The sequence below is a fragment of the Mobula birostris genome, chromosome 10 (assembly GCF_030028105.1).
Source record: "Mobula birostris isolate sMobBir1 chromosome 10, sMobBir1.hap1, whole genome shotgun sequence".
NCBI lineage: Eukaryota > Metazoa > Chordata > Chondrichthyes > Myliobatiformes > Myliobatidae > Mobula > Mobula birostris.
The window spans coordinates 66,826,186-66,840,505 of NC_092379.1; the positions used below are offsets into that span (position 1 = coordinate 66,826,186).

A 14,320-nucleotide genomic window follows, 5' to 3' on the forward strand; every position below is an offset into this window, starting at 1 on the left:
GCAGTGCAATCATAACATAACAAACACAGCACTAAATAATAAACATGACAATAAATAGTAAAACACAACAGCCACATGTCAGTTAAAATCAGTTATAAGTGTCCAGTGCAAGTTAAAAGTGTCCAAAGCAGAGTCAGGTAGAGCAGCTATTTAGCAGTCTGACTGCCTGTGGGAGGAAGCTGTTTAGTAGCCTTGTGGTTTTAGCTCTGATGCTCCTGTAACGTTTGCCTGATGGCAGAAGAACAAACAGTTCATGGAGAGCATGTGAGGGGTCTTGATGTTGCCTTCTTGAGCACCTAACCAGTCAGAGTACTTTCAACAGTACATCTGTAGAAATCTGTTAAGAGTTTCAGTATCAAACAAACTTCCTGAACCCCCTATAAACCTCTAAAGGCAGAGGGAAATCTCAGTCTCTCCCTCCACTCTTACAGCCTGGTTCTGCTTGCTTCTCTTCCTTAGAACTGTTTATAGCTCAACTTCTGCCAACTCCCGTCCTCTGCTACTTTATGAATGGAATTGGCACAGTCCGAGATTAGTTTTCCCAGCTGAGCATTAAGCGGAAGCTCTCTTGGCTGCCTTGTGTGGAGTCAGACAATGACTTGATGTTATTATGTAGAGGAACAGGGATACTTCCAGGGCAGTCTTGGGAACAACTGTAACTACTACATCTGAGCTCTGTGTATATTGTGGCTCACAAGCTTCTTCCTGCCAAGTTCTCCGCAGCTGAGCTTTCCCATCACCTGTAAACCTTAGTCCATGGAGTTCCTGTCCAATCACCAGATCACTGTGTAAACCTTAGCCATGGAGCTCCTGCCCAATCACCAGGTCACTCTGTAAACCTTAGCCATGGTGCTCCTGTCCAATCACCAGGTCGCTCTGTAAACCTTAGCCATGGAGCTCCTGCCCAATCACCAGGTCACTCTGTAAACCTTAGCCATGGTGCTCCTGTCCAATCACCAGGTCACTGTGTAAACCTTAGTCGTGGAGCTCCTGCCCAATCACCAGGTCACTGTGTAAACCTTAGCCGTGGAGCTCCTGCCCAATCACCAAGTCACTGTGTAAACCTTAGCCGTGGACCTCCTGCCCAATCACCAGGTCACTGTGTAAACCTTAGCCATGAAGCTCCTGTCCAATCACCAGGTCGCTCTGTAAACCTTAGCCATGGACCTCCTGCCCAATCATCAGGTCACTGTGTAAACCTTAGCCGTGGACCTTCTGTCCAATCACCAGGTCATTTCATTTCAGTAAGATCTGTTTGACTTGTTTATTCAGATACTTAAAGCTTTGGAAAGTGTAGTGGCATCTCTAATTCATGCAAAGCATGTTGATGTGATTCTTATTGTAACTCAGCCCAGATTTTAAGGAAGGACAACACAGTGGTTCTTTTGATAGAATTGCTGCCTCACAGTCCAGTGGCCCTGATCTGTGGGGGGGGGGGGGAGGGAGGAGTTGATGAAAAAGTGGGAAAAGTGGGGAGAGTAAAATGGATTAGTGAAGAATGAGTATAGTGGCAACTTGATGATTGCACAGATCTGATGAGCCGAATGGCCTGTTCCCCTGCTGTAGGACTCTTTGACTGTGAACTACGTCTCACAGCCACCTCTCAATGAAGGCAGACATCAGCAATGACATTCTTCTGTCATTGTATACCTTCTGCATATCAAAAAGATTAAAGAGTTTTGAAGCAACTCGAGCTTTTCAAAGTCCTCAAAATTCAGTGGAAGAATAAACAATTCCACATCAGTGCCAGCTCAGACAGACAGCCACTGCACTGAGGCTCGAATTACAGTCAGTTCAATTGGGCAGGCCTCATCATTGCAAGCCTGACTCCTGTAAAAGTCATTCCACTCTGGGCTTAGTCATGGCATGTACATGAGAAGAAATGGTTCAAAAATGTTCTCGTAACCTCTTTGAGAAAAAACTGTAACTTCCTTACTGAGCCAGGAAAATTCTGGCTCGGGTTCCACAAAATGGAGCATGCAGAAACATGCAAGCTGCTGCTAAGGACCTTAAGTCCCTTTGCTTAGCACGCAGAAGCCCAGGCAGAGGCTGCTCACTACTTTTAAAAATACTCCCCCCAAACCCATCCCCACAAGCATCTCTACTGTCAAGATGAAGCCACACTCAGGTTGGAGGAACAACATCTTATTTTCCATCTGGGTAGTCGCCAACCTGATGGCATGAACATTGACTTCTCAAACTTCCGCTAATGCCCCACCTCCCCCTCATACCCCATCCATTATTTATTTTTATACACACATTCTTTCTTTCACTGTCCTTTTTCTCCCTCTGTCCCTCTCACTATACCCCTTGCCCATCCTCTGAGTTTTCTCCCCCCTCCCCCTTTTCCTTCTCCCTGGGCCTCCTGTCCCATGATCCTCTCATATCCCTTTTGTCAATCACCTGTCCAGCTCTTAGCTCCATCCCTTCCCCTCCTGTCTTCTCCTATCATTTTGGATCTCCCCCTCCCCCTCCCACTTTCAAGTCTCTTACTAGCTCTTTCTTCAGTTAGTCCTGACGAAGGGTCTCGGCCTGAAACGTCGACTGCACCTCTTCCTAAAGATGCTGCCTGGCCTGCTGCATTCACCAGCAACTTTGATGTGTGTTGCTTGAATTTCCAGCATCCGCAGAATTCCTCGTGTTTACCCACAAGCATCTTCTACCCCACTTCCCCACCTGAGGCAGAGTTCCTACTGTAGGTACCTACAGATTAGAAGGTACAGAACTGAACTCAATGTTAAAGTCAAAATAAGTTTATTGTTACCATATACTACCTTGAGATTCATTTTCTTGTAGGCACTTACAGAGAAATAAAGAAATACTATAGAATTTATGAAAAACTATACATAAACAAAGACTGACAAATGACTAATTTGCAAAAGATGACAAATTGTGCAAATGAAAACAAATAACACTGAGAACATGAGATGTAGAGATCTTGAAAGCCAGCCCACAGGTTGTGCAATAGTTCAGAGTTGTGGGTGAGTAAAGTTATCCACACTGGTTCAGGAGCCTGATGGTTCTAGGGTAAGAACAGTTTCTGACTCTGGTGGTGGGTGTCTTTAGGCTCCTGTACTTCCTTTCTGGTGGTAGTGGCAAGAAGCGAGCATGGCCTGTATGGTGAGAGTCTTTGATGATGGATGCTGCTTGCTTGAGGAGGTGTTCCATGTAAATGTGCTCAATGATGGGGTGGGTTTTACCTGCACTGAAATGGACGGTAGCCACCATTCCCCATAGACTTTTTCATTTTTGGGTATTGGTGTTTCCATATCAGTCTGTGATGCAATATTTAGTTAGGATATTCTCCACTTTGCATCTATAGAAGTTTGACAAAGTTTTTTCTGGCATGCGTAACCGACGCAAACTTCGAAGAAATTAGAGGTGCTGTCGTGTCTTCCCTGTGATGGCACTTACGTGCTGATCCTAGGACAGATCCTCTGATCTCCCCCACCCCCTCCCACTTTCTGACAGATCCTCTAAAGTAACACCAAGGAATTTAAAGTTACTCACCTTCTCCATCTCCGATCCCCTATTGAGAACTGGCTCGTAGACCTAGATTTCTTTTTCCTGTAATCCAAAGTCAGCTCCTTAGTTTTGCTGATATTGATAAGAGGTTTTTGTGGCATCATTCAGCTAGGTTTTTAAGAAATTCAGCAGAAAGAGAAAAGGAGATGCAGAGTTACAAGAATGTGTGTGATTCCAAAGAGAGCTCAGGAATAAATGATCAATGTAGAAAAGTGCAAGGTTGGCATTTTTGGACAAAAATAAAGGAGATAACAAGGAGCAAATACTATTCAGAAAGTTGACATTGAATTGGTAGAATTCATTGTTAGATGATAATTGAAATGTCAAATTCAGATCTGAATGCCTCAATCCAGGAAGAATATAAACTGGTAAAGTCACTGCCTCAGAGCTCCTGAGATCCGGGTTTGATCTTGATCCCAGGATACAGTCCTTGGAATATAGAGTTCGCACGTTCTCCCTACTTACGATTCCCACTTGGTCTCTGCTTTCCTCCCGTATCTCAAAGGTGAGCAGATTAGTCGGTTAATAGATACAGATTGTGCCTAGTGTAGTTGAATCTGGGCTGGGGTCTGTGGCTGATGGGTATGTATGGGGAATTAAATGGGGTTAGTGCTTGATGGTTGGCATGGATTTGGTGGGTTAAAGAGCCAGCTGCCGTGTTATATTATTCTATGATTTGATGCTTTTATTTTTTCGATTACAAGACACGTCAAGTACTGCGGGTTTACCCCAGTAGTGAGTTGCTTGATAGTGGAAGAGATGGACTTGAAGTACACTGTGCTGCTGCCTGCTATACCACATCAAAAGCTGTGCACGGTGCAACAAATGGTGCAAATGATTTTCTTGGACCTTCTTCTGGTGATCACAAGACCCTGTTGTACATTGGTCATGTCAAATACTGCCAGTCTGATCCATTGGTTCACTGGTGAGACAGATGGTGGGGAAGCTGCGTGGCTTCGGCTGTTGGCTGGCCCTCATGCTCCAGGGTTGCCTGTTGCATCCCCCTGGGGCTGAAGAAGCCAGATGTGGTGTGGGAAAGGACAGAGACACTGAATCCATGCTGGGTGGGGAGATAACCCTCCCATTAAAGCTGTTCTCTAGTACTCACAGTGGAAGACAAGCTGGATTTTATTCATCTGCAGCTGCGCTAGTGCATGATGAGGAACTGCTGTGTGCTTGTTCTTGCAGAAACATGGCTGCAAGCAACATCCATGCACCATCAATCTCCAGGCCATGACACTCAGAGACTTGGGCTAGATTTTTTTTTGTAACTCTGTATTTTTCTGCTATCACAGTTATATGTGCTGTGTGTGACTGTTGCCACTGTGATTTGCACCTTGGCTCAGAGGAACACTGCCTCTTTTGGCTGTATTCATGGTTGAATGACAATTAAATTTGAGGTTTTACAGACTTGAAAATGGTCATTGAAGAGGAGCAGAATAATGGTCCATGCCTGCTTCTATTTCTGATAATCCTATGTTCTAATACTTTAGTATTCATACCGAATTAAGGCATGAACAACAGTAAGATGTTGACTAGGTAGTTGTAATTGTGGGACGTTGGTTGAGGTTTAAACTTGGCTAGGAGTCTTGTGAAAGTCTCCAGACTCTTCACTGGGCAGCGCCTTTGTTCATATCCTCCTGAGGGAATCTTGTTTCATTAACTCACTGGAGTGATAGCAGTTGCAACAGTGAAACACTCTCTAAGTCACAAAGCTAGGACTTACCAGGTTTATCATGGCCGGATCTCCAGGTGTTTCCTGAATATCCATGTAGCAGGTTCCAACTGTTATCTCCAACATGGGGACTTATCATTAGGGGCAACACAAAAGGCGAGTTCACCACCTGAGAGATCTTGGGAGGAAGGCACGTGGTAAATACACTCCTAAGAGCGTCAGCCTTGCTTTGGTACTTATGTGGAGTATGAGCCCGTAAACCTTTGAATCAAACTGGCAGACAATGAATATATCTTTTCCATTCTGCTGCTCGCTATGACATGTCCTGTTCCTGCCTTTACTTGCATTGAGTACCCACCCTCATACGCACACACTGCTCAGATTCTAACCAATCCCATTATTTTCACAGATATCTGTTTGCTCAGCAAGTCAAAAGAGACCTGGTTGCCAGGAGACTCCACTGCAATGACAACAGTGCTGCTCTGTTACTATCCCACATCATCCAGAGTGAGTTATGACCATTATTGTCCATTCCCACGGCGTTTAATGGAGAGTCCAGCTTCTCACTGTGTTCTAAAGACAGTCTGGACTCATTGACATGATTTCAACAAAGTTATTTTTTATTTTCAAACTCCTCAAAGTCAATGTTCCAGATCCCCGTCGATACCAAATACAAGGGTTTTCATGTCAATGTATATGCAGTTCATGTTCCACCTAGAGCAAACTCTGTTTGCTTCACTTGAGTGAAGCAATCATTGTCTAGATGCAAGAAATTCAGGGCCCTAACCTGGATTTCAGACTTTCTGATTGCCCCAGTTCTAAGTTTATGAGCTCAGCTAGAATGGAACTCATCAGACAGCACAGTGATGCAGTAGGTAGAACTGCTACCTCACAGCTGCAGGAAAATGGGTTCAGTCCCAATGCAGTTCGTGTAGAGTTTGTACAACCTCCCTCTGACCACATGAATTTCCTCCCACTTCCTAAAATCAGAAGGTTAGTAGGATATTTGGCTGCAATAAACTGTCCCTGGTGAGTAAGTGAAGTTGTGAATCTGGGTATGCGGGTTGGGTGGTTGTTGAGAATATGGGGAGAAAATAAAATGGGAGTTAATGCAAATAGGTTCTTAATGATCAGCATGGACTCAATGGGCTGAAGGGCCTGTTTATGTTCTTTGTCTCTCTATAACTTTATCACTGAATTAGAAGATAAGCTGAAAGCTATTGTTGTCTTAGTAACTCTCTCTCATTCACCTTGTACGGTGCTGAAAGATACTGGAGCTAAGAAAAGTTATAATTCCCATTGGGCACACAGTCATTTGTCTAGCGTGTGCCTACCACCACACAGAGAGACAGCTTCTCCCACACAGAGACAGGGAATGTCTGGAACAGTGGGCTTTGAGGGTTGTTGTAATATAGACACTCAAAGCAATCAACCATGTGGGATAATTCCAGTATTATAAAAGCTTCTTCTGCATCTCTTTTTTAACAATGACAATAAACTATAAAGAACAAACATGCGAAATAACTCCCTAGTTTTGGTGATTTTATATTATTTTGGCACCAAGTCTTCCGTATAGTTGAGATGAGACAAATTGTTACCTTGCTATTTGATTGACTAACATACACACTTGTTCTACACACTCCCCATCATGTGAAAAAAGTTATTTTTACTACTTTTACCCTGTCTACTTCCCTTATAATTTTATATACTTTAGCAAGTCACCCGTCAACTTCCTCCTTGCCAGGTGCTGGAGGGCACCCTCTTACTTGATCAAAGTCATTGAATTTATAGAAAGGCATATCAGACAAATCAGCTTTTCTTCTCTCCAAGCCAATACCACGCAGCTTCTGGCCAGAGGCAGACAGAGACCCCTAAGAACATCCTGGACTAAACATTGTTACAATGCTTTCACAAGTGGTGTGATTCCTAAATAGACACCTCCCTGGCAGCGCTGAAGCCACACGGGCCTGTGATGTTGAGCTACTGAAACTCTAATGCATTTGGCAGTGAAACTACATGAACAGAGGATCTAAAGTCATTGAGTTGTAAAGCACAGAAGCAAGGTCTTCCATCTACCTCTTCATGCCAACCTTTTTGCCCCTATAGTACACCAATCACTAGGACTGCATCCTTCTGAGTTTTGCCGTCTAAAGTCTAAATGTCTCATAAACAAAGTAATTGTCTTTGATTCCACCATCTCCTTCGGCAGCTCACTTCCGATAACAACCACTCTCTATGTAAAAGTCTTACCTATCAGCTGTATGTTAAACTCCTTGCTCTCACCTTAAACCTATGCTCTCTTGTTTTGACGCCACTGCTATAGAACATAGAATAGTATAGCATAGAAACAGGCTTTTTGCCCCATGACCTTATTGTCCACTATAATACCAATCCAAACTAATCCCATCTGCCTGCGTATGATCTCTGCCTGTTCATTTGACTGTCTAAAAGCATCTTAAACTTTGCTTCCACCACCTCACCTGGCAGGATGTTCCAGGCACCTGCCTTTCTTTGTGAAGAAACTTGCCTTGTAAATCTCTTTTAAACTTCCCCATTCCCACCTCCTCCCCAAACTTAAAGCTATACCCTCTGATACCTGCCATTTGCAACCAGGGAAAATAATTTGGGGTAGCTACCGTACACTTGCCTCTCATAATCTTTTATGCTTCTATCAGGCCATCCCTCTGAATCCTTCACACCAGGGGAAACAAAACCCAGCCCAACCAATCTCTCCCCATGATGAAGGTCCTCCAATCCAAACAGCATTCTGCTGAATCTATTCTGCATGCTCTCCAGTGCAATGACATCCTACCTGCAGTGTGGAGAGTGGAACTGCTTACAATGCTCTATGCATTGGGTAAGATAATGTACGCTATTTATTAATAAAAAAGAGATGTGGTCCTAACTCACTGAAAGAGTCCCCACTCCTCCAGTGGAACCCATTCAGCACCAGAACACCACCATCCCCAGCTCCACTTCCAAGTCTCACACCAGCCTGCTTTTCACAGCGACTGCCGTTCTTTCCCCACAAAGAAACTAAATCCCTACCAAACAGTGTTAAGACTATCTTCAGCATTCCAGTGATTCTCTCCACTATCCTCTCAAGGGGGTACAGGATAGGATATGACAGTTGATATGGACCTCTGTGGTCAATTGAACAGCAGAACCTGATACACTGAAATCAGACTCCCCCCTCCCCCCTCTGATCCCAGCTCTCATCCGTGCCGGGTCTTTACCATCCCCTCCGACCTTCAACTGTCGGAAGCAGAGCGCTCAGTCCTCAGTAAGGGCCTCACGTTTGTCCCCCTTCGCCCACACCTCAGCGAGTTCCGTGTTCGCCATGATGCGGAACTTTTCTTCCACCGTCTCGTCTCCGAGCCTACTTCTTCGGCAAGGACTCTTCCACCCCCACCGATGACCCCTTCTCCCGTCTTCAACCCTCCTCCTCTTCATGGACACCCCGCTCTGGTCTTCTGCCTGCTCTGGATCTCTTTATTGCTAACTGCTGACGGGACATCAACCGTCTCGACTTCACCGCACCTTGTCCCCATTCCAACCTCACTCCTTCGGAACGCTCTGCTCTCCACTCCCTCCGAACTAATCCTAACCTCATTATTAAACCCGCTGATAAGGGGGGTGCTGTTGTAGTCTGGCGTACTGACCTCTACCTTGCTGAGGCACAGTGACAACTCATGGATACCTCCTCTTATTTACCCTTCGATCGTGACCCCACTAAGGAGCACCAGGCCATTGTCTCCCACACCATCACCGACTTTATCCGCTCAGGGGATCTCCCATCCACTGCTACCAACCTTAGAGTTCCCACACCCCGTAATTCCCGTTTCTACCTCCTACCCAAGATCCACGAACCTGCCTGTCCTGGCCGACCTATTGTCTCAGCTTGCTCCTGCCCCACCGAACTCATTTCTGCATACCTCGACACGGTTTTATCACCCCTTGTTCAATCCCTTCCTACCTATGTTCGTGACACTTCTCACGCTCTTAAACTTTTCGATGATTTTAAGTTCCCTGGCCCCCACCGCTTTATTTTCACCATGGATGTCCAGTCCTTACATACTTACATCCCCCATCAGGATGGCCTCAAAACTCTACAATTCTTTTTGGATTCCAGACCTAATCAGTTCCCCTCTACCACCACTCTGCTCCGTCTAGCGGAATTAGTCCTTACTCTTAATAATTCCTCCTTTGGCTCCTCCCACTTCCTCCAAACTAAAGGTGTAACTATGGGCACCCGTATGGGTCCTAGCTATGCCTGCCTTTTTGTTGGCTTTGTGGAACAATCTATGTTCCGTGCCTATTCTGGTATCTGTCCCCCACTTTTCCTTCGCTACATCGACAACTGCATTGGTGCTGCTTCCTGCACACATGCAGAACTCGTTGACTTTATTAACTTTGCCTCCAACTTTCACCCTGCCCTCAAGTTTACCTGGTCCATTTCCGATACCTCCCTCCCCTTTCTAGATCTTTCTGTCTCTGTCTCTGGAGACAGCTTATCCACTGATGTCTACTATAAGCCTACTGACTCTCACAGCTATCTGGACTATTCCTCTTCTCACCCTGTCTCTTGCAAAAACGCCATCCCCTTCTCGCAATTCCTCCATCTCCGCCGCATCTGCTCTCAGGATGAGGCTTTTCATTCTAGGACGAGGGAGATGTCCTCCTTTTTTAAAGAAAGGGGCTTCCCTTCCTCCACTATCAACTCTGCTCTTAAACGCATCTCCCCCATTTCACGTACATCTGCTCTCACTCCATCCTCCCGCCACCCCACTAGGAATAGGGTTCCCCTAGTCCTCAGCTACCACCCCACCAGTCTCTGGGTCCAACATATTATTCTCCATAACTTCCGCTACCTCCAACGGGATCCCACCACTAAGCACATCTTTCCCTCCCCCCCCCCTCTGCATTCCGCAGGGATCGCTCCCTACGCAACTCCCTTGTCCATTCGTCCCCCCCATCCCTCCCCACTGATCTCCCTCCTGGCACTTATCCGTGTAAGCGGAACAAGTGCTACACATGCCCTTACACTTCCTCCCTTACCACCATTCAGGGCCCCAAACAGTCCTTCCAGGTGAGGCAACACTTCACCTGTGAGTCGACTGGGGTGATATACTGCATCCGGTGCTCCTGATGTGGCCTTTTATATATTAGCGAGACCCGACACAGACTGGGAGACCGCTTTGCTGAACATCTACGCTCTGTCCGCCAGAGAAAGCAGGATCTCCCAGTGGCCACACATTTTAATTCCACATCCCATTCCCATTCTGACATGTCTATCCATGGCCTCCTCTACTGTAAAGATGAAGCCACACTCAGGGTGAAGGAACAACACCTTATATTCCGTCTGGGTAGCCTCCAACCTGATGGCATGAACATCAACTTCTCTAACTTCCGCTAAGGCCCCACCTCCCCCTCGTACCCCATCTGTTACTTATTTTTATGCACACATTCTTTCTCTCACTCTCCTTTTTGTCCCTCTGTCCCTCTGAATATACCTCTTGCCCATCCTCTGGGTCCCCCCCCCCCCCCGTCTTTCTTCCCGGACCTCCTGTCCCATGATCCTCTGGTATCCCCTTTTGCCAATCACTTGTCCAGCTCTTGGCTCTATCCCTCCCCCTCCTGTCTTCTCCTATCATTTTGATCTCCCCCTCCCCCCCCAACTTTCAAATCCCTTACTCACTCTTCCTTCAGTTAGTCCTGACGAAGGGTCTCGGCTTGAAACGTCGACTGTACCTCTTCCTAGAGATGCTGCTTGGCCTGCTGCGTTCACCAGCAACTTTTATGTGTGTTGTCAGAATACTTATTCTGTATTCTACTCAATTTTTTTTTGAAAGAACAAACTCCGTTTAACTTGTTCATCTAATTATATTTATTTCATTTGTTTTGTTGTTTTTATTGTAATTCCTTGTCTCTCCAAGCTGAGATTGGTAACTTTGATGAAGAATTGGACCGAGCACATTTGCGATCCAAGATATACCTTCCAACCCAGGAACTACTGATTCATAAGATCATGAAGTTTCACCGGAAACTTGTGTAAGTATAAAAGAAGTCATCATCAAGACGGAAGAAGATCTCACCATTGGTCGATTTCCTTTAGTTTGGTTGACAGTGTGCTTATTTTTGAGAGGTTGAGTCCAATGCTGGAGATACTGCCGGTGAGTGGGGTTCCGAGGAAGTGCCGGACAGGCTTTGGAACTTCTCCCTGATTCATGTGTAGTACCAGTGGCAATTAAAAATATTAAAAAAGCAGTTTAAAATATGCACAAGAGTTCTTGCTGAAATCCTGGCCAATACAAGCCCCTCAGTAACATTCCCAGAGCGTTAGACCAAAAGCTGCTCCTCATTGCTTGTGGGATAGTGGTATGTGGAAACTTTAAGGTTACTTCACAGTGTGGGGAATGTCCAGAATTCTTCTGATTCGTGGGAGTACATGGCAGACACTGACTTAATCCCTATGTGGCTGACAGTAATATTTGGTTCATCCACACGGATGATCAACAACATGCAAAGAGTTGATTCAGTTGTCAAGGCCTTGCGTATTTCACTATGTGTGGGTGCCATGGTAGCACAGCAGTTAAGGTGATGCTTTGGATGTTCTGGAGTTTGGAGTTCATTTTTTGTGTCCTCCTATGTCCCCCACATGGAAGGCATGGGTTTCCGCTGGGTGTTCAGGTTTCCTCCCGCAGTCCAAAGACGTACCGAGTAGGTCAATTGGTCATTGCAAATTCTCCTGTGATCAGGTTAGGGTTCATTGGGTTTGGCAGGATTTGAAGGGCCAGAAGGACCTGCATTGATAAAGAAATAGATAGATAGATAAAATAAAAATCCAGCTAGCCCTACCCTCCTGAGCCCTGCAAACTCTTTCCTTTCTGTTATCTACCAGCTTTGTTTGGAATATTCTAATGGAATCTTTTTTGATCACTCTCTTTCCAATACTTTCCAGAAATTTGTCACTTTGTGCAAAACTGCTAACCTCATTTCTGAGAACTGCCAGCTGCCACACCTGATGGTTGGTTTCTCAGAGTCTAAAGAAAGAGCAGAGTTATAAAGATTGGCCACTTACTTTGATGTGGAATTCATTTGAGAGTGGTGCAGTAGGTAGGACTGCTGCCTCACAGCTTCAGTGTCCCAAGTTCAGTACTGACCTTGTGCCAAGCCTGCTCCCTCTGACACCTCCCAGTCTCCAGCCAGCTAATAGCATTCATCTCCCCTAGTCCATTTAACCCCAGTTCTGATCCACTGTCCTTGTTCCCTCATCAAATCAGCCAGCCTCAACTAGTTGCTCCTAACTTTCACTCTCCCTGCCTAAAGTTTGCCTTGAGCTTAATGTGTTTAGTTTCTGTTTTCTCTTGCTTTGTGGCCCCTTGTGCTTGTCATTTTGTGGCCTATTATTGAAGTCATCACTCACCACCAAATACAGAGGCACTGGGCCTAGTCCAGGCTGCCCCATGGTTCAGATCTAAGGACCCCTTTTGGTTCAGAATCTTGTTGCTTTCTTCTATTGTTTTCATGATTTGTGTTTTTTTTTCCCCTTTCTCTGTGGATTGAGTGCTGGTCTTCATTTTATTTTTATAGTTGGATTCTTTTGGCTTCCTTGCTTTGTGACTGCCTGTAAGCAAATGAATCTCAAGGGTTGCATAATCTATACATTCTTTGATAATAAATGTACTTTGAAACTTTGAAACTAGATTGTCTCTGCTGCTCTGCTTTTAGGACAACCCTCCTCTACATTTCCTGACATCTCTGTTGCTGTCAGAGTGTAGTTTGCTCATTTTCCCTGTGACTGTGTGCTCCAGTTTCTTCTCACATCCCAAAGAGGTGGTAGATTAATTGTCCATTGCAAACTGTCCCTAGTGTGTAGATGAGTGGGAGAATCTAGAGGCAGTTGATGGGAATGTGGGAAGAATACATTAGGATTAGTGTGAATGAATGGGATAATGGTTGGCATGGACTTTGTGGGCCAAGGATCCTATTTTTGCACTGCATTTCTTAATGTACCATTTAAGGGTTGACCATCTTCCCCACTGAATGCAATAGAGACCAGATTTAGATCTTTATTTGAGCTTATTTAAGTGTTTTAGGTTTCTTAACCTTCTTAATTTTGTTTATATATTGCTAACATTTTAAAACTGTTGTAACAGAGCAATTTTAACAGATAAGGCAAACTTATAAATGCTGGAAAATTCATAGTTCTTAAGAGTTTTGAAAGCCAGCTAAGCTGAAGGCATAGCTTAGCTGCCTGCCAAAGACTTATGGGCAAGACATGTTCTGCTCCTTCCATGTAATGCTATTCCCTCTTGGCTGCATATCCCCATTAAGGGAATTCTGTGTGAGAGTACAAGGTTTTTTGTATGTTAGGAGGTAGCTTCAATATACTTGTGGTGAATTTGAGCTTGCAATATAAGACCATAAGACAAAGGAGCAGAAGTAGGCCATTCGGCCCATCGAGTCTGCTCCGCCATTTTATCATGAGCTGATCCATTTTCTCCTATTTAGTCCCACTCCCCCGCCTTCTCACCATAACCTTTGATGCCCTGGCTACTCAGATACCTATCAATCTCTGCCTTAAATACACCCAATGACCTGGCCTCCACTGTTGCCCGTGGCAACAAATTCCATAGATTCACCACCCTCTGACTAAAAAATTTTCTTCGCATTTCTGTTCTGAATGGGCGCCCTTCAATCCATAAGTCATGCCCTCTCGTACTAGACTCCCCCATCATGGGAAACAACTTTGCCACATCCACTCTGTCCATGCCTTTTAACATTCGAAATGTTTCTATGAGGTCTCCCCTCATTCTTCTAAACTCCAAGGATACAGTCCAAGAGCGGACAAACGTTCCTCATATGTTAACCCTCTCATTCCCGGAATCATTCTAGTGAATCTTCTCTGTACCCTCTCCAACGTCAGCACATCCTTTCTTAAATAAGGAGACCAAAACTGCACACAGTACTCCAAGTGAGGTCTCATCAGCGCCTTATAGAGCCTCAACATTACATCCCTGGTCCTATACTCTACTCCTCTAGAAATGAATGCCAACATTGCATTTGCCTTCTTCACTACTGACTCAACCTGGAGGTTAACTTTAAGGGCATCCTGTA

At 45.1% G+C, this 14,320-nt stretch overlaps 1 protein-coding gene across 1 annotated transcript in view; it reads left to right on the plus strand.

Annotated features, from left to right (window-relative positions):
* LOC140203695 (FERM domain-containing protein 7-like) overlaps window positions 1-14,320 on the plus strand; it is a 97,787-nt gene that overhangs the window by 43,902 nt on the left and 39,565 nt on the right. Inside the window, exons 3-5 of the mRNA XM_072269741.1 lie at window positions 3,967-4,046; window positions 5,610-5,707; window positions 11,137-11,251. Coding sequence (XP_072125842.1) covers window positions 3,967-4,046; window positions 5,610-5,707; window positions 11,137-11,251 — 293 coding nt within the window. The remainder of the gene's footprint in view (window positions 1-3,966; window positions 4,047-5,609; window positions 5,708-11,136; window positions 11,252-14,320) is intronic.